At 33.3% G+C, this 27,583-nt stretch overlaps 1 protein-coding gene across 16 annotated transcripts in view; it reads right to left on the minus strand.

The window, feature by feature from the left end:
• The window catches only part of Kdm6a (lysine demethylase 6A), a 59,049-nt gene that overhangs the window by 28,508 nt on the left and 2,958 nt on the right, over positions 1-27,583 (minus strand). For 2 of the 16 annotated variants that reach the window (XM_052170404.1, XM_052170402.1), the window contains exons 2-12: positions 19,881-19,935; positions 17,117-17,151; positions 14,979-15,072; positions 11,296-11,422; positions 7,524-7,622; positions 7,169-7,388; positions 6,484-6,618; positions 5,868-6,023; positions 5,234-5,329; positions 3,818-3,919; positions 2,514-2,909 (exon numbers count right to left, since the gene is read on the minus strand). In XM_052170404.1, the coding sequence (XP_052026364.1) occupies positions 2,514-2,909; positions 3,818-3,919; positions 5,234-5,329; positions 5,868-6,023; positions 6,484-6,618; positions 7,169-7,388; positions 7,524-7,622; positions 11,296-11,422; positions 14,979-15,072; positions 17,117-17,151; positions 19,881-19,935 (1,515 nt within the window). The remainder of the gene's footprint in view (positions 1-2,513; positions 2,910-3,817; positions 3,920-5,233; positions 5,330-5,867; positions 6,024-6,483; positions 6,619-7,168; positions 7,389-7,523; positions 7,623-11,295; positions 11,423-14,978; positions 15,073-17,116; positions 17,152-19,880; positions 19,936-27,583) is intronic. The other 14 variants (XM_052170411.1, XM_052170405.1, XM_052170416.1 and 11 more) reach the window with 9 other exon arrangements.

Here is a 27,583-nt window from a genome sequence, read left to right on the forward strand (position 1 = left end):
GTCACTTAATACATTTAGTAGAATAAGAACAAAATAAATGTAATTAAGATAAATAATTTTCATCTGAAAATTGCCCCCTGGAATCACAATTTGCATTTAATTTTACTGATAAAATAATTAAATAATAATGCAAATTATTCAGCCATATTGAACAGGGGAATTGGGAACTAATTTGATAGTTTATAATGTGTTATAATTTTAGATAAAAAAATTGTGTGCGATTCATACAATTTTAACTACACATTAGTATATTTCATCTCATATTCCCAACAACTGGACAAAGAAATTAGAACTATGCTGTGAGTTGAGAATGACTTTAATGGCAGAGATGAAAGCTTTTTTGTAAAAAAGAGACTTAACTTGGCAGTAAGTTAAAGAATAAAAATTAGATGACTATTGGGGGTTTTCCAGCTGCAGTATTATAAAGCAACCCCATGAGGGGAAAATATGACCTGGAATTAGTTTAATTTTTAGCCAATTTTCTTACTTCCTTACAACAGTACTGTAAGGCTCCTTCCTGGGCACTAACCATGAGGGACTAGGGGTCCCTGGCATTTAGCCAAGTACAGAAGCCTGTGTCCTGCAATGTCATTGTGGTGGGGTAAAGTATTTGTTTTCCTGAGCCAGAGTCTGGCTATATCATAGTCATGAATACCCTGAACTTGAATTCCTCCTGCATCAGCTTCCTGAATGCCAGGTTAGGATGAGCTAGGAACTTCTGTTTTAATATTACCAGATTTCTAAAATGGGATTAAGTATTTTTGAAAATTTTAGTCTGGGATTTAGAAGGGAAGAAAAATAAGAGAACTATTCTTCACAATCATAACAAATGCTTTCACTTATTTAACTGTCAATTATACTTTAGAACCCTAATATGCATTTTAACAAATGTCTCATGTTATTCTTTTAGTAATCTTTTAGTGTTTAAAGATACTGAATTCCCAACACACATCATCTAACAATTCTTTCCTCTATTTTACCAATCTCTCTACTGAATGTTTCCCATTAGCTTATGCTATTATTTCTCATTTTAACGTAAAATACGAACAAATCAAACTCGTAATTCTACTTGTCCTTTAGATATACGATCTCTTATGTTTACAACCTACATGATGTCTACATGACAACTGCAGATGTCCCATGGGAATAGTCTATACATGCTACCTTCAGTTTATCAATCCTTTCATCAATTATCAATTAGGTTTCAACCTATAACAATCCAGTGAAACTAATCCTATTCAAAAGTTTCCCAATCATCCCTGTACTGAGACAAACAGCAAATATTTGGACTTCACACTACATTTGGTGTGACACAATATTTCTTTATTTTTCTCTGACCCTTTAAAACTGCAACAAAGAAACACCACCCTTAGTTCCATGCTACTAGAAAGAAGGAGGGAAAGGGAAAGGGAAAGGGAAAGGGAAAGGGAAAGGGAAAGGGAAAGGGAAAGGGAAAGGGAAAGGGAAAGGGAAAGGGAAGAAATGTACAGCATAGGTTGTGGCGAGGATTTTGGTTGAATCCCCTAATTTCTGAACCCCAGAAATGTCACCTCTATTGACCAATTTCTAGATCACCTTACTGAATTGTGGTGGTTTGGATAAGAATGGCTTCTGTAGCCTCAGAGACTTAAATGCATGGCACTGTTTGAAAGAATTCAGAGCTGTAGGCTGTGAGGTTTCAAAGCTTACTCCAAGCCCAGAGTCTCATTCTTTCTGATACCTGTGAATCTGTAGAACTCTTCTTAGCACCATGTCTGCCCATATGCTGCTGTGTTCACTGTCATGATGATAATGAACTAAAACCTCTGAATCTAGGCAAGCCTAAATGACATGCTTTCTCCTATAAAAACTGTATGGTCACAGCATCTCGTCTCTGACTTAAGACATGGATCTAACAGCATTATTAGATATAACTTTGATATACCCTCCTTGAAAGACAAGACATGGTTTATATACCCATCAATGTCCAATACCTCACAGCTTAATCCTTCATTCTAGCCTTTACAGTTCTTTAATTTCCTGGCTGGCAAATTGAACTAAGGGAGTATGTGATTCAATTTTGAATTTTTTTCCCAATCTGCTCCCACCCTTTTTGTGATCTTACCCAATTACTGCTTTAGCTTTCCAAGACAGCTTAAAATGGGGCTCTTTACTCTCATACTCCATTTTGTCATTTTATTCTCTTCTCATTCTGTCTATACCCAGATGTTGACCACTATCTATGACTACTATGAAAATAGGCATTTTGCTTCTGAGGACAATATAAATTAGAAGTCTTCGGGGTTATACAGTTTAATTTTTCGTCATTGGTAAATCTACCAAATTGTCTATCTGTGGAAATATTATCAAGGACAGAAAATATATACATGTGTAGTGAATTGAAACCTAGCAACAATGCTGTAGGATTATGAGTTATATAAAAACAGTTCCTCAAATACTTACCATGCACAAACATAATAAAATAAACACAAACTATTATGTGAGAAATCAACCTAAGCAGCTAATCTTATTACCTGAGTGGAGTTAGATAGTTGGTTTTTCCACGGCTCCTCTGTGCTGCTGGTCAGGTTTGTGCGGTTATGAGGTAGAGTGGGTGCGTTTCGCTGCAGGTAAGGCACGTTTCCATTACTTCCACTTCCTGGTACATGATTATTGCCTATCAGAATAGTGTCTGTACTTCCCAGTGTTCTTGATGTGCTACAGGGAACATGGCCTGCAGAAAAGGGCCCATTGGCCAAAGCCTGCCTAGGACAGGCTGGGTGGACTCCAGGCTGAGAGACACTAGGCATTCTGGTCAGAGGAAGCTGTGGCTGCTGGCCAGAAACTGAGTTTGTAGGCAGTGATGAGTCAATTGTTGGCCCATTAGGAATTCCAGTAGGCCGTACCTGTGCAACTCCTGTTTGTCTCATCTGCAGGGAACCAATGAAAAGCAAATGCAATGTGTGTAGACCACAGAGGAAAGAATCAGCATATGAGCATGTAAAGATGAATAATCATGGATCTCTGATCCAATGCTATCACTTTATTTCTTTAGGTAAAAAACCACCAACTTCAAAAACAAGAAACTATCTATATGGCAAATCTACCTAAGAAAAGCAGAAATAAATCTCGTGTTAAAGAAACATCTGGTTAATAATTACCAAAAGAAAAAAAGCAGCTGAAATGTGTGAAAAATTCTGGAATTCAGAGTTCTCTAAGGAACTTCAAATTCTTAATTCTAAGGTGGGTTTAGGGGTGAAGGACTGCAATCCCAACTACTTGGCCAAGACAAAAGGTTCCCAAGTTCCAGGTTCAACTCAGGGAACTTAGTGAGACTTTGTGGGTATGAAGGAGGGAGTGAAGGTAGGAGGAAGGGGAGAGGGAATAGAGAGGTGTGAGAGAGGGAGGGAGGGAGGAGGAGGTCAAGGGGAGAGAGAGAAATTAGAGCTTAGTGGTCACAGGCTCCTATAACATGAATAAGGCCATGTGATCAAACTTGATTGCCCCACCCTCCAACAAATAAAAAAAACTGGAAAATTTATAACATGGCAAACCCTCTAAACTAAAGATGAGTATAAAACCTTATCTAGGCTTAGTATAGGATTACTAAGTACTAAAGAATATATATGAAATTCCATGGAATTAAATAACAAAACAGTATTTAAAATTACATAGCTGTGCTCTTTAAAAAAAAAAAAAAAAAAAACCTCCTAGTATTTTAGAAAGTATAGATCACAAAGTTCTACCAAATAGACATGAGTATGGGTGAATTCTACAATGATGTCAATAAAAGTACACAAAATTCTATCAAATTTTAGAAGGAAAATGTTATACACACTTGGTGTTGTTGCATTAAGACAAACTGACTTTCCAGCTGTTCCAGCATTAGTTTCTGTGCTGGATTTAAATTATTTCGATTTGCTCGGAGCTGTTCCAAGTGCTAGAGGCGGAAAGGGAGAATATAATTAAAGACAGATCTAGAAAGAAACTAACAAATCTGTTCAATCTTTATCTGAATAATTAGAAAAACCACTATTAAGATCGAACACTACTGATCAACAATAATCTAATTCAATATATAAGTCTTTTTATATAGTTTAAGAAACTAAAGTAAGAACACTAAGAATTCATCCAAACATAGTTTATTTTAATGTAATCTTTAGGGAGATGGGTATGAAGTTTTACTAATATAGTAATTTTTCTTGTTTATGTAGAAAGCTCTTTAAGCTTAAAAGTCATGATAAATATGCTCCAAAAAGCATTGATTAGAACAGGAAAAGTCTGAAGAAACTCTCTAAAACTAGTGATCAACTTAAGCAAGTTTAAATATAGAAATACAAAGAAATATAATTTTTTCATATTCTGACATGAAAAGGTTTGTAAAGAGCATTAAAAGTTTACAGTAGACCCCTTATGTAAAGGAGGCACCTTTTAAGATCCCCTAGAGATTTTCAAAAATCAGAAGAGTTGAACCTATAATTTAATGCCTTTCCAGTACTAATACCACTACATACTGAAGCCATAGCCAGTACAGTATTAGGTGGGACAATGAAACTAGTATAAAATTCTCTTTATTTACAACTTGAGGCAAGAGAGTAATCTTTACCATAGATCTTAGCAAACTTAGCATATGACATTTAGTGTATTTTTAAAAGAACTTTTTACATGTTCACTGTGTGGCTTCTCTTTGATATACTACAATTGTAAGAATCATTTTTTGTGGTTTGTGGTCATTATTAATATAAGAATCATGACACTCAAACAGTTCTTTGGACAATGGTTACTAAGTGATAAAGGGCCAATTAGCATATAACAGCCTGAATACATTGAACAATGAGATGATTGATGTCTCTGGTGGGACAGAATGGGATTTCATTATGCCAGCAGTAGAACCTTATAATTTAGATGTGTGTGTGTGTGTGTGTGTGTGTGTGTGTGTGTGTGTGTGTTTTCTTTTTGTCTGAAGATTTCATTTAATGTTTCTGGATCATGAATGGCTACACTTAAGTGAAATAATTTTTACATATAAGACACAGCTCTGCTAAGACAGGTAAGAACAAGTAATGTCAAAAATCTAGGCTTTATCCTATATAATCTATTTTCACACTTTATTCATCTCCGTGCAAATTTTGTTCCAAAGTAGAAACAAGTCAGAAAAATAAGACTGAATTATCTTCATTATAATGTACACACATCATATACCAAGTTTCTTTCCATTTAACTTCAATTTTTCTTAAAAATTATCGTAACATACCTGTAATTTCTGTGGCGTCAAACACCATGAATGAGTTTGTTGCTGTCCTGGAGGGTGTGGAGCAGCACTGGCACCACCCCAATTATCAGACGTATTCTGAGGAAAATTGATAAAAAGAAACATTAACGAATATTTGCTTAAGACAAACAAGTTAACATTAATGACTAATGAAGACTGTGAATTGGAGCAATTACATATAAAATTTATTATTACTTTCTTTTAAAAAAATTACATGCACATTAAACTTAATATTCATAATTTTTAAAATATTGATTCTGTAATAAGCCACCCCCAAAAAGCCCACCCCTAAACTATGGCCCAGGCTGCTAGCCTATATACCACACTGTCCACTAGATTCAATATTAAATATATTTTAATGTTGGTAAAAAGTGATGATGAAAAGTGTGCTGATACCTTAACGGCAGGGAAATGGATAAAATGATTTGATGAATGCAAAGTTATTTCTACTTTATTTAATATGATTCTAAGAGTTTGGGATGGGAAAACTCAAACCTTTTACTCTTCTGATGTCCACAGATTTAAAGTAAAGGACAGGAAGTGTTTAAACTGCACAATTACAGGGCAGTTGGAGCTTCGTTTTTGAAGGGAATTTCTATTTCTCTAGGACATATACCTTTGTTGGACTAGATGTTCTTTTCCTCTTGGCAGGACTGGACAGGTCATCTACTTGGCTAGGAGGAATCATGTGTAGTGGCAAGGACTGCTGTGAAATTGGTGTTTGACTGAGGCCTAATACAGGTTCAGTATTTGGATGATGAGGTTTACATGCCTAAGAATCACAGAAGGAAGACAAAAATAGGGTGCTATGTATTCTTAATTCATTCCTTCAAATTATAAAACTTACAAGCTGTATACTTTTCATTTTCAAAGTCATGTGGACATCTCTGATTGCAATTATTGAAAGTCAAAAAATCAGTGAATCGTTATCAATGGAGTAATGTGTACCTTCCTTTGAAAATCTTCTTTAAAAAAATTAAATAAACTACTGCAGCATTATTTTAAGAAATGTTGCAAAAACATGAAAATGCACAAAGGTTCTAAGTTGGTACCCCCAAATTCATTCCCATATCAGAGGGAATTTTATTTTGATCTAGATTCCCTTAGCGCTTAAATAAAAAGGCTATTATTAATAAAAAGCCTTCTATGCTTACTTAAAATAAGCTTGACTACTACAGATTGAAAAGAACCCTTAAAGCTGGGCACCTGCAGAACATAACCCAACTTCTCACCTGCTGTGCTGTGTTCATGGCACCCTGCCTGGAGGTAAGCTCTGCGGGGATTGGTAGGCTCCATGCCTCCTCAATACTAGGAAGTAATTTAGTTTTATTCTGTAGACTACCTTGTGGAAGGTTACACAACTGAGCCTAGGAAAAATTATGTAAAAAGCAAATTTAACACAAGCCTACTTGAGTAAGAGCAAGTCCACTAAATCTTCCTAAAGGATATAGCTTATTGGTTTTAAAAGAAAATAGATTCTAAATTTGGGGCTTTAGAAAGATAATAAGTATAAGAGGGTAACCAAAATATAAACCTTTGTGAGAATAAAAACATAGCTAAGCTGTTTCCAGGGTTCTTATTAGCTGTATTCTCATAAACCATCAAGCAAGAGTGAAAGACAGTGTTTGTGTTCTTTTCCTTAAAGGGCTATGACAACTTAAACATGTAGACAGTACACTGAAAAAAACTTATGTAAATTAATATGCATCAATGTGCAAAAGAGCATTTTAAAGAAAATTGCTTATCTCACTTAAAATAAAAAATAAAATGCTACTACAACCTATGGTATATTTATAAAATATAGAAACATATTATAGACATCCATAGATAACTAGACAAATGTTCCAGCCACCCTTTTCCTGCCTGAGTGTTCTAGGGAAATGTGGCTTTTAAAAGATTGGTATTTAAAAATTTTACCTGTAAATACTTAATTCGCGCTGCAAGTCCAGAGGTATTACTACAATTTTTGCTTCTAGTTGCATTTAAATAGCATTTAATAGCATCCTGAGGCTGGTTGCAGGATTCATAGAGAGTGCCTAGATCCATCCAGGCTGCAGCATGGCCATGGTCCAATTGTACAGCACAAATATAAGCTTGCAAAGCATCCATAGGCTGATTTTGCTGTTGATAGAGCACACTGAAAGGAGAAATTAAGAAAAAATAAGTCAACTAAGAACTGGTTAGTTTCATAGCATGATTTTTATTACAATGTATGTTATATGTGATGTAGTCATCTTTGCACACCAATATCATTAATTTTAGACAGTCTTACCCTATTGAACACCATGTATCTGCACTTGCTTCTGATTTATCAATAGATTGCCTGTAAGATATAAAGGCATCCTGAACTTTCCCAATACTTGAATAGCACCTGAGAGGGAGAGGGAAGGGGGAGGGTAAGAAAATTCCATCAATACCAAAACAAATTACATTTGCTTAAAAAGGGTTATGTATCAAAGCAAAATTTTTAAAATGTATGTTAATAGATTCAGGCACATGTGTACATATTCGCAAGGAAATTAGAATACACATAAGTAGCAAATCAAAACTGTATTATAGCCTTTCTTAGAGATGCTAAAGTATATACATTGACAAAGTCTATTAAAATAAGTTTAGGCCATTTCACTTTGGTATTATAATACTATAAGTTGGACAGAAAAGCTCCTCCATGCTGTGCTTTTACATCTTGACCTCTAGTTTTTCATAGTCAGAACATAGAGATCAAAACCCCCAAATCACATGTTTTTAGTTAAGACCTAATGAATTTTCTATTCTTAAATTTAACAGCAAAGGGCAAACATTATTTATAAAGATGCTAATGTAATGGTTTGTCTCTGAGCATCACAAAATGTATAAATATAGTATATATTATTTTATGACTAGTAAAGACAGCAATATGTGATTCAGGTTTTAATGCCTATCATTTTCTTAAAGAGTTTGTGCTTATACAAAACATCACTGAAATAACAAAGAAAGAAATTACATGTTTGGTGTTAAAAGAAACAGAAACCAGGACCCTAAGATTTGTCTTGAAGGAGCTTATAAGTTATTTTCCTTTGCTTTATAGACCTGACTAGCCTATAACTCAAGAGGTCTATCTGCCCCTGCGCCCTGAGTGTTAAAAATAAAGGCATACTCTACCACACCTAAGGACTTTTCAATAGACATGAGGACTGAAGGTACTGTAAATATCACAATGCCATATCAAATGGCTAGTGGACAGTTTAAGAAGAGACTACAGTTCACTCAGATTTAGGAAAAGATGAGGAAAGGATAGCTTTCTAATAAACTCATATTTGTCTTATTATCTGCTTACGATGGGAGATCACACTGGTTTAGAGTAACCAACAATAACAAAAAAGTAAATCTGAAAATTTTATTTGTTCAGAAACTATTTTTAACCCCAGTTATTCTTTCAAATTTTACTGATTTATATAATTTACAAGTGTATTGACAGAGAAAATGAGGAAAAATATTCAAATATATTTGGACAGTATGAACAAACCCTAATGTATTTAAAATATATATACATATGTACATGCATATGCAACACACTCACACACATACACATCGGCACACAAACATTAAGACTCCACCTCAAAGCCAAAACATTGAAATCTGTTCCTATGACAACGGGAATGACTGTGATAAAGACACAAGAATGTGGCTTAGCAGCAGTAGTAAAGTATTTGGCTACAATATATTAGGCTCAGATCCCACTCACCCAGCAAAAGAGGGATGATTTTATGAAGCTGATTTGGAGGATATGATGAATAAGAGGTAAGGCTATTAGGAAAATATTGAAATTTAAAAGAGCTCTATAGAAATCTACCTTTGAAATTCATCTATGTGAAGAAAAGATGAAAGAATACAGCACATCTATTAGAGTGCAGTAAAAAACAGGCCTAAGAAATTACTATCATGGAATCAGATCATTTTACTGACAAAACAGAGAAGCAAATTTCAAACACTACCTGCAAAAACTGTTAGAAGGAAAAAAAAAATTTGTGACAAGGTCAGTAAATAAGATCAAATTGGAACAAAAGCAAAGGACAAAGATAGGAAAACAAACGTTAAAATATTTTCTATTCACAAGCATTTCTCATATTAAAAGCAGAGTATTAGATGGTAGCAACTATGAGAAAGCATCAAAAAAGTTTAAAACACACCTAGAATACTGTGACAGATAAAGAATAATTACTGTCTAAAATGATCATCTTCAACCATAAAGCAAGTTAGTTTGTGATAATTATTCCTTGTTTGAGAAGTCAGAAAAGTTTAATGTCTAACTCCAAGAGTTTAATACATCTCAGTGGTTCAGAATATACAATTAATTGACTGAAGTAAAGAAAAAACTATGAAATACTGCTTACTGAAGCTGAAAAAAAAATCACTGAATTTTAAAACAGTAATTATAGATATGGTTCATTATAAACTAATTTTATAAAACTAGAATTCAAGGGAAGTTTAAAAGAAAAAAACAGAAGCTTTGAAGCAGGAATGTATATAACAGATCACCTATTTTCCAGCCAAGCAACTGTTATAAAAGGCTGGCTGTCCTGTACATGCAAGACTTTTTTTTTTTTTTAAAGAAAGCGGAATCCCATGAGGTGCCAGTAGCATTCTGTCACAGTTTCTCTTGTCTCCCAAGAACCATTAATTTTAGTGCAACCCCCTTATAAAAGATTATCACATACGGGAATCATAAAACATAGGAGATACCAAGCTGGTACTGAGCTAGAAGCTGGAAGATGCCATTCATGCTACTGGAGGAGAAAAGCAATTATCATCCTCACCCAGCTGTGAACCCTGCAAGCTAGAATAACAACTAGTCTGGTGTGATGTGGCTATTGGTGTCACAGTGGCACGAGCGTATTAAGAATAACCAACAACTTTCTAATTAGATTTAAGGCCTACTCAACAGCATGAAACTCATAACCAGCACCATTACTGCGGCCAAGAACCTGTGACTAGACAGACTGTGAGTCCTAGGAAAGAACCTATTATTATTACTCTGCTAAATGGACATAGTAGTAAACTGATTCTTAAGGGCTTCCTGTTAAAACAATAGATTTCTCACCTCTCAACCTTCATTAGAGAAGCTTCTGTTCACAGTAGATGATGACTAACAGAGACCCTCAAGAGGTCAAAGTACAGAGTCCAAGAGAATGACAATACCCTGCCCTAAATGGAGCATTCATGCTACACCTTCTCTTTTCAGGGTCAGGAATCACTGATGGTAGGGTCTTTGTGAAGAGTGTAAAAGTGGCAGAATTGTGGATGACAGGGTAAGTAAAGGGGGGGGGGGGGGGTCCTGAGGAGTTGAGGATAAATATGATCAAAACACCCTGTAAGGAAATTCTCAAAGTAAAAATGAGGAAGGGGAAGAGAAAATTGAAGCCTCAAAAGGGTGTGGTGTGTGTGTGTGTGTGTGTGTGTGTGTGTGTGTGTGTGTGTGTGTGTGTGTATTCCACAATTCTACAAAATCTAACTAAACCCTTTCTTATATTTGAGTCTTTTGGTGCCTAGTACACTGAGTTTTCCACTATATGGTGAAAGGCAAATGGATTAGGACAATTTATCGAATACCTATATAGAGCATATCAAATAACACCTTAACAAAATTCTGACAATGTCTCTTTCCAGACAAATCAACAATAACTTATTCACCTTCTTAAAAAATAAAAGATTTCAAGTTAAAATGTGACTTGAGGTCTACTATTAACCAAATGGTAGAAATTGTATGAGGAAAAGCACATAAGTAATTCACTGAAAAAAGTAGTATCTGATAGGATCTTTTAAAGAAACTAATAGCAATTCAGGTTAATGAAACCAGAAAATGCTCTTTTAAGGCAAGGCTATGAGAAATCTACTATACTTAAAAGCTTACTTTTACCATTTGCCTTTCAGGAAACTTTATTATAATGTATTAAGAAAAAATATACTAGTCAAAGTACAAATGTCAATGACATATGGTTGAAATTAAAATCTCCTAGCTATTATAAATATAAATAACAGAATATAATTATCTGATTAAGTCTCACCTTCCAAGGAAATACCAGGACTGGCCAGAATTTGGATCTGCTTCCAAGGACTTCTGGAGATACTGAATAGCATAACTTTCCTTGGTGGCCTTATCTCCCAGGAGTTCTACAGTGTGATGCATCCAACCTTTAAAACATTAACATACATCATATAATAGTTCTATTTTTAAAAACAAAAAGCAAAAATTTAATAAAAATAAAAGTTCTCATTAAGGTATTATTAATATTTCAGAATATACACTTTTGTATTTTAGAATTGCTAATTCTTATAATAAAGTTTTTATCATAGGAAAGTAATGCCAAATAGATGAACAATGTTTCAGGGAAATTTAAAGTGTTTAAAAACAATTACTTAACAAGTAGTAGATTACAAATACTAGGTAGCACCAAAAACCTACCACTAATAAAACATATCCACTTTAAATGTGCATATAATTGATCAAAATTATAAATAGCAAGGCTGTATTGGCTATCAGCAGTCATTTTCTTGTACAAAGAACATAGAAACATCATACATACTATTCCACATGATATTTAAGTCCAAAGAATTTCCAAGACATTCTATTAACCCAACATCTGTTTCTAACAAATAAATAACTAATGATAGTTCAGTTAACATTTACACAAAATCCACCTCCTTAATAAACATAATTCACTTTGTATTTAAAATAAAGACTAGAAAAGATTATAAAATACTAAAATTTGAAAAATAAAACTAAGAACTATTCAAAAGTTAAGAGTAATAAAGTTTTCTACGAATATGGAGATGGCTCAGCAGTTAAGAACACTGGGCTGTGGGTTTCTTTGGTTTTGAGAAAACCTAGTTTCAATTCCCATTACCACATGGTGGTTTATAATCTTCTGTATATCTAATTCCAAGATATCCAATGCTTACTACTTTTTTAATTTTTTTGGATTGTGGAGATGTAGGTGGACTAAACAAGAATGACCTTAAAGTCAGAGATCTGTCTGCTACTGCTGGTATTAAAGGCCTTGGAGGGCACTAGATATGCTCTTGGCACACCAACATAAATGCAAGCAAAACAACCATACACATGTAAGTGCAAAATTGGAAAAATAAACTTAATAGTTAATCAAGCAGAAAGAAAGAAAGAAAGAAAGAAAGAAAGAAAGAAAGAAAGAAAGAAAGAAAGAAAGAAAGAAAGAAAGAAAGAAAGAAAGAAAGAAAGAAAGAAAGAAAGAAAGAAGCAAGCGAGGGAGGGAGGGAGGGAGGGAGGGAGGGAGGGAGGGAGGGAGGGAGGAACAAAGAAGCCCATCATGGAATACTGTATTCTAAATCATTGAAATGGATTTGGTTAAGTTTGCCAATAGATCACATTTCAATTACAAATCTCTGCAATGTATACAATTTTGTTTTATATATTTTATTCTTTGTACACAGTCTACATCAAGACTCTTGGTGTTTGACATTTGGTTTGTACCCAAAGTTATCTTAAACAAAATAAGTTACCATGTTTTAGCAAAATTAAAAACAAAACAAAAATCAAACCACACTTCCCATCTCTTCCTATTACTAGTAAGAACAAGATGGGGGCGGGGGTGTCCAGCACAGGGCATATGTCTCACGATGTATAAGCCTGAGCACATAAATTCAATCCCTGGGAGAAAAAAAGAATGACCTCCTGAAGGGTGTAGGTGCCTTTCTGATAGCCAAAGCTCTGCCATGGCACGTGTGTTTGTGTGTGTGTGTGTGTGTGTGTGTGTGTGTGTGTGCCTGCAAGTGCACTCCATGGCACCTGTGTGTGTGTGTGTGTGTGTGTGTGTGTGTGTGTGCGTGCCTGCAAGTGCACTGTCCCCTGTCCCCATCAGATTTCTTTGTTTTTGCTTGTTTTTAAAGCAGGAACTAAAGAAATGGCCTCTAATAGGAACTGGCCCAGAAACAGAAAGCAAGTTTCTATGAAGCAGACATAATTACACAAAATCACGAGTTACTTTTATATTCTGAAATTTAATAAACCATTGTCAAAAGTGATGTGATTTATGAATCAGACAAAATAAAACCATAATATTCCAATCTATTTCTAAAAAGTGTGTGTGTGTGTATTAGAAAGATAGTAATTTGATTGGTAGATAGGAAGGATATATATATATATATATATATATATATATATATTCTTCTATGAAGCTAAAAAATGCATGGAAAACAACTAGAAATAAGGTAGATAAAAACATTTATATTTATGCATTAACTGAGAGGTAAATAACTTTGAAAGCATCACGTGTTTTACCAAGTGAAAAAGAAAAAACTTTTTCACTATACTAGCAACATGTTTAAATTTAATGATAAAAATTCACATTACTCAAACACTAAAAGTATTTTGATACTCTTATAATTCTTAAAAATACAGACAATTCAAATATTTTTTTATAAAAAGATTGATTTATTTATTATATATGAGTACACTGTAGCTGTCTTCAGACACCCCAGAAGAGGGTGTCAGATCTCAATACAGATGGCTATGAGCCACCATGTGGTTGTTGGGAATTGAAATCAGGACCTTCAGAAGAGCAGTCAGTGCTCTAAACTGCTGAGCCATGTCAACAGACCATCAAATAAAATACTAATAAACAAAATTAAAATGTAAAAGCAAAGGTTTCCTATGAAGAGGAGGTGGTATTAATGGGGCATTTGAATATTGGTTCCTAGTTTGTGACACCAGTTGGGTAGGATTAGAAGGTATGGCCTTGCTGGAGGAAGTATGTCTCTTGGGTGGGCTTTGAGGTTTCAAAAGCTCCCTGTCATCATTATCTCCAAGTTAAGGTTTTCTCTCTCATCTATCTGCTGCTCCTCTTCTACTTTCTGGCTCCTCTTTATGGTTGGAGATGGGTGCTTTCAGTTTTTCCTGCCAACATGCCTGCCTACTGCCATGTTGTGATATATTCTTATCCTTCTAGATCCACAATCCCAAAACAAACCCTTCTTTTTATAAGATGCCTTGGTTGTGACAAGAGAGTGGATAATGTCATTGCTGTGACAAGACAATAGATAATGTTATTATTAATATATAGTCAATCACAATAAATGGAACTTTAACTTCAAAACTACATTAAACAACTAAAATAAAAATACACATATACAATGTTAGTTAAAAACTGACAACTCATTTTTCCAGACCAGAAACAAACAAAACAAAGAACTCAAATACACAATAGGGGAGGGGGGGCGGAACTCCCCAATAATCAGGTAACAAAATCAAATACTGAAGGGTTTCTTTGCTCTCTTTTCAAGACAGTAATCCAAAAACCTAAATGGTTACATATCCTCAATATTTAACATTAAATAGGACAGCATAATTGTAAAACCTGTAGTGTGCTACAGTTTGTGTAATTTTAAGATAATTATTTTAGTGATTAATACTGATGAAGCTGTGAAAGGAAGGTCATAAACCACTAAATGACTGTAGGTAAATCCGTTAACTTCACTGGACATGAATTATAAATGAACCTGGTACAAAGGAAGTTCTAATGCCTTCTCACCCAACGGTTGGGAAGAATTTTCTAATTTAAGAGAATTTTCAGAATTTAAAAGGACCATGTATATCCAAGAATTACAGTATAGAGACTAAGAAGGGAAATGCTTAGCAGAGGGTTCAGATTAACTTTTACCAACTATGAAAAAAAAAAATATAGAAGAACATCTAAGACATCCTTCAATTACATACCTAATTGTTGTAAGACAGTTGCTTTTACTTGTGCAGAAAGGTTTTCTGTCTGCAAAAGTTGCTCATAAGCTTCTTTTGCAGAATGATACTTCCTCTAAAGAGCAGATAAAGAAATTTAGAAAAAATAAAACAAATATAAAATTATTCCAATATTAAGAATCATATGATATTTATTATATATTGGCACATTAAAAAAAACTAGCTAAAAGTGCTGATTCTATTACTGATATTTCTTTTTAACACCAGGTAGATTCAATTAGGCATTTCCACTGTATATAACGCTAGTAATAACACCCACTGTAAGAATGTATCATTAAAATATGACCCTTTAAGTATTTGCCAACACCCAATAGCTAAAATCATCTCAACTCATTTAATAATGTAAATCACCCCAATTTTACTTAATATTAAAGACAGCAGAGTACTCTCCATTCAAAAGTATAATTTGTCTGCTTAGCAAGTTCCCCAGAAACTTAATAATATAGACCCCCCCAAAAAAACTATAATAAAAATCACAGGTACAAAAGTAATTAAAATCCTGTTATGAACATAATCGTTCCAGAACATGAAAGATTATGAAATATTTATGACATCTATAAATTTAATAATAAAAAAATACTGCCATAAATATAGTATTCAATGCTTACAGTATTTTCAAGTTCCATAGGCAAATTAAAACACCTTCAAAGTGAAAATGTAGAAACCTTGCAAACATTGCTTTTAAATTACATTTCATAGAACAATATGTTGCAGTGGCTTTTATTCTTATTACTACTACCATGTAACTGCCTGAATAAAATAAATCTAGAGACTGTAGGGAGAAATAAAAAACTGGCTATATGAGCCACAGGAAAATCATGTACCCTATGATCTGACATCAACACATTCAATATGAAAGTTAATGTCTAATCAACCTGTTGACTCATTCTACATAACAAATGAAATTAATAAGCAGCATTGGAAACAACTAAGGACCTATATTATATAAATACATTATGAGGGAGCATTTTAGAGAACTGTGCACTGAGATTATATTAGTACTTCTTAACTATACTTCTGTTCATAAACTCAACTAATCCCTAAGACATTAATCTAATCTAGTCTACAAAAGTTAAAAGTCAAGTAGGATAAGGGCTAACATATTCAATCTAATTCCTTCAACCAAAACGATATTGTCGGACATCTAACACATAACAGAAATGGTTGGGGCTACAAAGTAGCATGAAGACCAGAGACAGAAATAGAAAATACATCATGCTGTAAAAACAAGAAATATAAAACAGTGACATGCTTGGAAGTGTTTGCATCATAGCAAGAAACATGAAGTGGCTTTTGCCTCATACCATGTACAAAACAATGATAACTGCATTAAAGGTTTAGTAATAAATAAATACAAAGAAAAAATTGCAGGGGAATTCTTCCTTGAAATGGAAGTTCACTGAACATGGCAAATCAGCACCAATCACAAGTGAGAATAGACAGTTGACAAAACAACTATAACCTTTGCCTGAGGATGCTAAGGTGGAAGGATAGTAAGCTGAAGGCAACCTAGACTACATTGTGAGATCCTTCTCAAAACAATCAAAATAAATAAAACTTTAGAAAGAAAGCTGAGTGCTTATTGCTCTTGAAGAAGACTGTGGTTGTAGTCTCTGCACACATGTCAGGTGGTTTACAACTTCCCATCAATCCAAGGACACTTGCAAGCATGTGTACAAAAAGTCAGTCAGTCAGGCAGGCAGGCAGGCAGGCAGGCAGACAGACAGACAGACAGACAGACAGACAGACACACTCAGATACACGGTGATTGATAAAAAAAAATCATTTAAAAACATCATATTATAATAAGCATCTACAAGAGAATAAAGCATTCATCACCACAAAAGAAATAGTAAACGCAACTACGAGAACTACCAAATTAAGTTTATAGGCAAGTTATAAGTGATTCTTCTCTGGATATATCAAGTTTCTTTTGTATCAACTGATGAAGCAACATACTAACTAAACTTATGAGTATATATGCATGTGGCAATTCCCAAAATTGTATTAAATTCCCTGCATACACTTAATTTCATTGGTTCATGGTTATAAGTGATACTGTATATTTCGTTTTCACTTGGGTAAATTTAAACACTTACCTGGGTTTCATATAAGTGGGCAATGTGAAACTGAACTATAAAGAATGATAGAAAACAAAAACAAGTCACTAACAGTACAGCAAGATTTGGGGAAAATTAGGCAAGAATGACATTACAGAATACAAGCATGGCTTATATTACACAGATTTAAGTAATAGAATAACTGTTAACTGCTTTTAATAAAAAAATGTACAACCATAATGAAGAACAAATAGGATAAGCCATATTAATCATTATTGATTATCAAAAATGTGTTATTATTAATAATATTAACAGATATGGCAAATGAGTATATACTTTATATAAAGTTTAAAATGACAACATTAAGTAAATAGGGAAATCTTATAAAACTTTTACATTTCAAAACAGTACGTTAAGTCAGGTTAAAAAGTCGAATGTGTATTAAAGTCATTATCTAACACAAAATCTATTAAAACAAAAGAGCTGTATCAGACTTATATTGTTATATGTTTATGTGTTATATTACACATAAAAACCCTAAGAAGTTATAGGGAAGAATGATCATGGTAGTAACACAGAAATGGTTGCCTGATTTCTTTTTCTTTTAGTGCTTCAGAATTAGATTTCATCATTCAAACCAAACAAGTCAAATCACTGGGAAGAAAACTACTGAATAGTCCTAGGATACATAAATGTAGAAAATAAAAAGGGAATATTTTGGCTTTTATTTCTCCTCCTTCCTGATATTCTATCACCCATGTATGAAAGCAAACCAAGAATAAAGATTGATATGTGTCTCTCTGTCTCTCCCTCTCTCCCTTCTCTTTCCTCTTTTAAACTTGTATTTTATGTTATCTCTCTTTCAAGTTTATACATTGATTTCAAGTACTGTTAGACACTCTCAAAATTACATAAATATAGCTTGTGTACATTTGTTTAAAAAAAAAAAAAAAAAAAAAAAAAAAACAAGGTCCAAAGCTATGCTCAAGTTTTCAGAGAGACTTGTTATCAATGTAGATTTCTGAAATAATGACTCTGACAGTGTGGGCAAGGTCTGGAAGGAGATATTTAATGGCCTTTACATACTCCTCTCTGCCTACTATAGTGCAGTTCTTGTACAAAATTCCGCTTGAATTATTTCCTTATTATGTGACAGACAGGCTATTATAGCAAGAAGAGATTGAGTCTTCTAAAATACTAAAACTTATTGCCAATAACATTTTATACTGTTGTCTAATAAGAGATGGTAATTGAAAAAATCAAAACGAAGTATTAGCTACTTGATGTTCTACTGACACTCTATAAATTTCTTCTAGGCCATCTTAAGGACTAATAAAAGGGATCTCATTATTCCAAGAACTACTAAGTCCAATGTTAACTTTTATAGTATGAAAAATACCATACAGTTAAATTACTTAAAGTCCTCTTTGAAATAGAGGAAAAAAACAAAAACACAAAAACAAAACAAAAAAACTTCATCACCAAATTATACTTAAGATAAACTAATATGGCCACAAAAGGACGTGAGACTAAGTTCATTCAGAATTAGCAAATTTAATACCAGGAGACTATAGTATCCTGAGGCAATCTTGTAACAAATGTCTCACATCACCACGATCCTGCATTTCAAATTATAAACAGTAACTTACATTTCTTAAATACTGCTAAAACAGTTTTCCTACAGAAACTTTCCAAAGCTCGCTTTACCTTAGACTTCTTTTGGGGAAGCACAGTGCTCTACTACAGAACTACAACTGCAGGTTGCCCATGTCATATAAAAATTCTGCAACTTGTCACTAATCAAAAACTTCCCATAGGCATTTCAAAACAATGAAACTACTTGTCAATAACATTTTTCTATACTGCTGTCTAAATCAGAAGACAGAATGACAGTGTAGCTGGGTGCTAAATCTGTACCCTTCAACCGAACTCTTTATGCTTCAACTTTAGTATTCAGGTTAATACAACAATGTTTTTCAACTGTTCTCTTTCAACTTTTCCCTTAAGGAAGGAAGATGAAAGAGGAAGGAGGAAGAGTAAATAGAACGAATGAAAGGAATAGAATACCCAAATCATTTATAGCAAAATGGTTACTTCCACACAAAATCTACAGAATTAAATTTTCATATGTTAGTCAGTTTCTCTTATTTGATTTTTCAAGAAATATGTTTTTTTAAAAAAGTCTAGATAAATTTTGAAAAGTATTCTTCAATTATCAAATTGGTTATTTTAAAGGGACACTAAAACATACATGCTGTTAAACATATCAAGCTATCAACCCCTGGAAAAGAAATCTATACAGAAAAAGAAAATAAGGAAAACCACTGAATCAGAACACAGTTGAGAACAGCATTCTTCTTTAATTAACTGGAAAACGTCACCTCAAACTTTGCATATGATATATGAAAATATAATACAGTTAAAGTCTTTTCAATTTCTTCAGTGCACTGTCAGTGAGCTCCCACATAAACCTTTGCATATCTACTGAGTGATTTGGCAAATGCTATTTGCAATCACTCTAAGTCAATTAAATAGAAAGCTATTAAAAAAAAATCAACCTTGTTCATGAACAAACATATCTGTTTCATGAACAAACATATCTGTTTCAGACAGACTACAAACTAGCTAAGTCACAATATTTAATATCCCAAATTCTATGTGTAAAGTAGTCACATCAACCCATAGTTATTCTCAATAACTGAAGAAATAAACTACACAGACTTTGTTAATATGATTTTAAGTATTGTTATCATTTGTAACAAACTGATCTGAACACACGTATCAAAAGATATTTAGTACTTACTTTCAGCATTGGACAAAGTGCAGGGATTACAGTCAACCAAAGCTAACTGAAAATGCTGCAAATGAAAGAAAGTCAATCCATTAAAAATTTAAGAGTTGTATGAAAAGATCTTAAAATATTTTTCAGGTATGTCAGATCTTAATAAAATAGTAGAGCTATGTTCCACAAATAGAATTTACTAACCAATGAATGAGAATTACTTTGTACATTTAATGCTCTCAATTGAGATATATTTATTGTTGGGTTATTTACTTGAAGCAGGTAAGAACAGAGAATTTGAACTCAATCTTATCAAATTATCATGTATCTTTTTATTTATGAAAAAGCTTTAGATTTTAAGTATTCAAATAAATGGGAAGTGTGGTTACAAAGCAATTTAAATACAATGCATCTTTTTAAATGTATTTTTTTGAAACAACTCTGGTGATCAAACCTAGGGTCGCCTTTTCTCCAGGCAAACACTCAATTGTGTCATCCTTTTTAAGAATGCTAAGTCAAGTGCTCGCTTTGGCAGCACATATACTAAAAGAATGCTAAAGTCAAAATCTAAGTGTACTGTCCAGCTATTTTTTATCTTAAAATGATATTTAAACTTTGGAAAGGAGAAGTTTCATTATGAGAATGGTCATGAAGAGTAAAACCAATCTGTCTTTTTAGAATGTATGTATACAATTTGTTTAATTCCTCAGGTGATATTAAGCTTAGTGGTTTAGCAGTATTACACAGCCCTACTACAAGCAAACATAAAAAAATCCATGTTAATATCAACATTTAAATCGTAAGTAAATCGTATAAAAATGGCTGATACTCATGATGGCAACTTTTAGATGTAAGCCCTAAGAATTAATTTTAGATGTAAGCCTTAATAATTTTCATTAAGAGAAATATTATCACCAAGTATTAAGTATTATATTTCAACATGGAAGCAATAAAACTGAACTTGGTGAATTCAAATCTTCAACTAGTAAGAATAAGCTGTCAGTTATCCAACAGTATATGAAAAGGAAAGATAGAAAATTATTTGATAATGGAATTAACAATTGTATATACAATTACAAACATCTGCTATATATATATATGCAAAATCAAGCTAGCCTCTGCATTTGTAGCTTTCTTAAATTTTAAGGCTTTCAGTAACTTCTAAATGGCTAAACTATAACATAACTACAAACACAAAATCTTAAATGCTTAATCAACCAATATTTATTTGAAACCCTCTAGTGACCTAAGGACAAAAACACACTATGGGCGCAGCTGTTTTAAAGCTATATGTGACACTTGACTGAATTAAAAAACTGAAAGAAAAACCTTCAACATCTAATACACAAATGATTGTATATCTTCAAACAGCCCTTTGGTATACCACCAAAGCAATAGAAAACAGTCTATTTTAAGATATTTAAGTAGTATGAAAGCAAAGCAGGCTTTCCTCTAAATAGAAAGATCAGCATAGCAATCACACTTTCAGACTATACTGTATTTTTAAGTCTCATCTAGCCTGCAAAAAGAAATTTATATTTCACAGAAAGCATGCCTTTCCTCTCTGGGGAAGAAAAGCAAGAACTGAAAAAAGAAAACAGCCTTGAAGAGGAGAGTCTGGAGTTTTACTGGTTTCACTGAAACACTGAAACGAAGATCACCTATCAGCATCCAAAATTCTGCAGAGAAATCTGGCATGAGTCATTTTGGTCATATATTTACATAGTTATCAAAAATATTAAACACAGCAATCAAATCAATGGTCCATCAATTAAAAACTACAATTCTGAAGAGAAAAGATAGAAGAAAATTCAGCATATATACATGTATATGAAAATTAAATATGTATATGTAATTACAAAATAATTACTATTTATAATTGAATAACTTATTTAAGCCTAAAGTCTAAATCCACATAATTACAAGTAAAACAAGTATTAAATTTTCTCTTTAATGCGCTTCATTTCTAGTTTTAGAGTCTCTCTATTCCAAATCTTACGGATAAGTGATGATTTTCCCCATTTACTTGTAAATTATTAATTTGGAGCAATATTTGGATTCTAAGGCCAATCCAGGATGTTTTGATAAGGCAAGAGTTCAAACCAGAGTAACAATGTGCATATCATTGTGATATACCACCAGCAGTGTTAAATGCCACTATTCTGGGGTTTTTACATTGTATGCTTGTCTCTAGAGACCATTATTTCAGAACATACAGACATGGTGGATAAATATCTGTGTTCAATGAAGATAGACACAGTCTCTTAAGAATTATATGTTAGTGCCAGGTGGCAGTGCTGCATGCCTTTAATCCCAGCACTCAGAAGCAGAGGCCAGGACACCATTGCTATATATAGAAAAACAAAAAAAAAAAAAAAAAAGAGTTACATGTTAGCAAATTACCAGTCTTTTATTTTATAGCAGGTCCTCTACTATGGCTTTAGTACTACATGTAAAGCTCACTAAAGTTGGTATGCTACAAGGTTTCCATTTTTTTTAACGTGTTAAGGAAATAGAGTACAGACTGTAGCAGGCACGCACACTCATACACACACACACACAGAGAGAGAGAGAGAGAGAGAGAGAGAGAGAGAGAGAGAGAGAGAGAGAGAGAGAGAGAGAGAGAGAGAGAGAGAGAGAGAATATGATAATAAGTAAAGAAATATTTCAGACTGAAGAACTTGTTATTTTCCCGGCCATTAAAAACAGGGCTTGATGCTGTTAAACATCAAAGTTTTACTGTTATAGACTTCTAAAGCTATAATTATTTTTTAAAAAAAATTAATATAAAGCAAGAGAAATGTAGGCTTATAGGATACTTATAGATTTGATCTCTGAAATTGGTTATAAAAAGGCACAGGAGACATTCTTGATTAAGCTGATCTGACTAACATCCTGTTAAAGTCTTCAAACTTAGCTCCTCCCAATCTACAGAATTATTGTGACTGCTCAAGGAAAGACTATGGCATATTAAGGTCTTCTAATAGCTACCTCCCGACCATGCTCACTGAACAAAAGGGAGCTCTCTTTGAAATTATGCCAGACTTATCTCTCTTCAAAGTTTCTTTAACAGAACAAGACAAAATACATTATATATTACTGATACTCAAATTGTCTTTCTATTTTTTTCTGGTTCTGGGCTTGGGCCTATACCACCTGACTGCCCTTGTGTAACTCCAACTCAATATACTCATCACTTATCACCATGCACAGAATTTTCACTTTCCAAATTCAAAACCTTCTGTTTTTCTTTATCACTTATTTTAGGCATGAAACTGACTGTAGTAATTTGGATGTAAAATGTCCCCCACAAGCTAAAGTGTTTGAATATATGTCCCTCAGCAGGTAGTAGTGTTTGGAAAGCTATGAAATCTTCACTGAGGTACTTTCTGCATCCTATCTATTCTCTGCCACCTCAGGTTTCTGTCCCTATTTCTTCTTTGCAATAATGAACTGTATCAATTCAGTCTATAGACCAAACTAAGCCTCCCTTGAATTAACTGTCATGGAATCTCTGAGAACCCATTTGTCTTTCTGCTCTAACTCAGCTTTTCCCCATATACCCATTCCATTTAGTTTCCCAATATTCACTGTTACTGTATTTTGCAAATGTAGAAGTGACTCATTAAAAATTTAATAGTTAGCAGGGGGAAGCCCACACTTTAGAGAGACAGAAGCAGGTGGACCCCTTAGTTCAAGACTAACCTGGTCTATACAGCAAGTAGGACAGGACAGCCAAAGCTACACAAAGAAGCCCTGTGTTCACAAACCCAGCCCCCCCCAAAATACTAGACATAGTATGTGTCCAATGTGTACACACAAATGACAGAATGAGGCAACCTCATTTTCAAATTATTTTCAGAGTGAATAAATTATAGCTATATCAAAATAAAGCTGGCATGTACATAATTTTTACTGTAAAATGATATTTTCTTTTTCTTAAAGATTTATTTATTTACTTTCTGTTTGGGTACACTAAGGGAGGGCATCAGATCCCACTACAGATGGTTGCGAGCCACCATGTGGTTGTTGGGATTTGGACTCAGGATCTTGGGAATAGCAGTCAGTGCTCTTAACCCTTGAGCCATCTCTCTAGCCCCTAAAATGTTATTTCAAATATAATTTTTTAAAGGTGAAGTTAGATATATTTACTGCTCATAAAGCTGCAGTTTAACACCAAAAATAACTACAAATTTAAGTCATGAGTAAATACTAATAGTCACTTTTTAATTATAACTGAGTTTGCCTCTTAAAACATCTAGGAAAGAAAACTGTGACTTATTGTAATTACTCTAACTCTCCTGTATAGGATATACTTATTGCCACATATACAAGTCTTTAGGAAGATTACAAACATATTTCATAAATACTAAAGTATTTCAGACATTTTTTTTTCTACATTCTATATGGAGAACCTATCATCGAACTCAGACAATCTCAAATAGTAACACAAAATTTGACAGGGAAAGTGAAGCAACTATTATTAAATGGCCACATAAATCAATTAATTAATCACTAGGTAAAAATTGACAAGTAATAGAAAAAGGAACAAGGAAAGAAAAGATATTGCCTTCCACAAATGAGAGGGAAAACATAAGAAAGCAGTCAGCAATGGCATCATGTCAAAAGGAACAGCGGTGTTCTATCCAATGGAAAACAGGGTTGTACTGTTTGAAGGTTTAAGGTTTCGATCTTAAGAAGTGGTTTCCAATTTCCATAATCATAATTTGTATTTCTGCTGAGTATAATAAGTCAAGCAAAATCTTACAATATCATAAAGAGCCAATAGTTAATCTGCAGCAAGAAATACACAATGCAAGTAGGAAAAAATCTTAGAAGAAAACTATTCTCATGGTTTTTAATATATGTTTAAATACACAACCCTCACCCACCCGACCCCCAGATGCACCCTGCACACACATGCACACAAACCAAGTATTAAGATGTCTCTCATAAGGCTTAATATGTGGTAATGAACACAACTTTATAGACTTCATCCTAGAATTAGTGACACTGCTACCAATAACAAAGACAGTAGAGTATGAAGTTCATTAAATAAAAAGTTCCAAAGTATAATTAATAGGCCTTTCTCACTGACTCTATTTGTTACAACCAACTCAAAGAATTAGCAAATACAGATTCAATGACACACTAATACTATGTAGGATCCTTTCGTGAAGAATTTTTTACTTATTATCTCTCTATAGGACAAATCACTATATCTTAAGATTTCAAGCTTCCAAAACATATTTTTTAAATTACTGGAGGGCATGGGGAACTTTCCAATTACCTTTTCAAAAGGTAAATCATATGCATGAGATAATCTCTCTCAAACCACTCTAAAACCAGAATTTTCAAAATATCAGAAAAGGTAAGAAATGAACTTCAAGAAGGAATCAGAATACGTCAGGTATGAAATAAGTAATAGTTATTGTCATTGTCTCCAGACGACAGAAATAACAAAAATGTAAAGTTAAAATATCAATAAAAAACATGGATATTTTGAAATTTAAAACTATGGATAAAATTAATAAATAATATTCAAATTCCTAGAAAGTGTTTGAGTTCATAATAGCTTGACTACATGAAACAATCTGTGCATCTACAATAATAAAAAAAAGTATTTTATAAATTCAAAGGTGATCTCTAGAAAAGTGGTGAATATCTTGTCTTTGTTTATTTTTTTCAGTATTAATATATGACCATTTAAAACTGAGAATAAAATTCACAAATTTTGAACTAGATATTGTAGCTCATACCTGCAACCCTAGAACTTAAGCACTGAGACAGGGGATCAGAAGATCTAGGCCAATGAGATCAAAGCCAACCTGAGTTACATGTCAAGATTCTGTTTTAAAAGATCATCATGTATCTAATCAGACAACCAGAAATGAATAGTTTCCAGTAAGGTAAAAAGATTGTGAATTGCTACATTACATAAAAGTATGATGTTCAATATAGGATAAAATGATATTCTGAGGCATTCAGAGAAATAATGTGATCAGGTGTTTTTAGACAACAAATGAAACCAATTTCTCTGCTAATTCGTTTTTGTCTACTTTGCAGCTAGGCATTTTAACATTTTATAGCCTCTTCTACTTGATTATGTAATCATTTAAGTCATACACATGGTACCTGATAAAGTGCCATGTTTTTATTTTTTTTTATTTAAAAGTATTATTTGAGTTCAATCTATTTTACTTCAACTGTATTTTGTATTCTTACCTCATTCCTTTCATAGTAACACCTTTGATAATTATTATCTTCAAATATCAATTTATAAAAAGACACTAGCAACAACCCATAAATTCTGACTTTAAAAAAAAAAAAAAAAAAAACTCAAATTGAGCCAATAACCTAATTTAATCCCTGGAACCCATGTGGTAAGACAGAACTAACTACTACAAGTTTTCCTCTGACCCATAGGCACAGAATAGATAAATAAGACAGATTGCTAATGATCAACCACAATGTTCTTTTGGGCATTAAGAGTTATTTTAAGTTTAAGAGTATGTGCATGTGTTAGTGTGCATGCATGTATGCCCACTAAGGATAGAAAGAGGGTATTGGATCTCGATAAAATGAGGATGGACTTATAGGCAGTTGTAAACCACCCATCATAGATGGTAGGACCAAAATTCAGGTCCTCTGGAAGGATAGGAAGTGTTCTTAAGCACTAAGCTAACTAAGTTTCTCCAAATCTAAAATCTCTTAATTTGATATTTTTTAATAATATTTAAATATGTAAGCATTAGAATTTCTCGATTATCCTCATCATTATATTAAACAGATGCACTGGTATTGACTAACTGAAAAACATGGTTCTTATTTTAATTTCAAATTCGAGAACAAATTTTAATAATATAGTCAGAATCAGTGCACTTTTAAAGAGCCAGTCATCAGTGCACTTTTAAAAAACCAGTCATATAGCACACTGCTTTAAATACATACATATGAATTATTATTTATTAATTGTAATTATCATTAACAGCACTAAAAGATAATAAAATCAAACCCTAAATACATCCAACTAAGTTTAAATGCCAATTAGATCCAACTTGTGTAGGATATTGTACAATACCCTACACAAAATTAGTTACAAGGTATGTGGTAGGACCAAATTTCAAAACAAAATTTGCTTTGCAGCAAGAGCTGTTTACATAGTTCCGGAAAAGAACAAATCTGTTTTGAAGATATATTTTGATAAAAATATTAAATACTACTGATTGAAACAGGAGGCCCTGGAATGTATTTCACATATAGATAAGGAACATATAAGAAAATAAATTATTTTTATATAAATGCTTTCATCATGCAAAAAGTATAAGCTATACCACTCTTCAGGAAGAAATCAAGAAAATAAGGTAGAGAAGAGCTGATGTGGAGCTGGACTGATAATTCAGTAATTACAAATATTTGCTGAACAACCATGAAGACAGGAGTTTGGATATAACAAACAAGCAGGGTATTCTGTGAATGCCTATATATAACTTAAGTTGTGGATGGGACAGAGAAAGAATTACTGCAGCTTAGTAGCTTCTAGCCTAGCTGAGAAGCTATAAATGCTAGCTGAAAATCCTACCTCAAAGGGATAAGTGGAGAGTGTTAGGAGGACAGTCTCCTTTTGCATCCAAGCAAGCACACGTGGCTGTATCTATGTATATACTTCCACAAACACAAAAATATTTTTTAAAGATTTTACCTGTAACAGAAGGAATATTCAC

Source organism: Apodemus sylvaticus, chromosome X (genome assembly GCF_947179515.1).
Source record: "Apodemus sylvaticus chromosome X, mApoSyl1.1, whole genome shotgun sequence".
NCBI classification, from domain to species: domain Eukaryota; kingdom Metazoa; phylum Chordata; class Mammalia; order Rodentia; family Muridae; genus Apodemus; species Apodemus sylvaticus.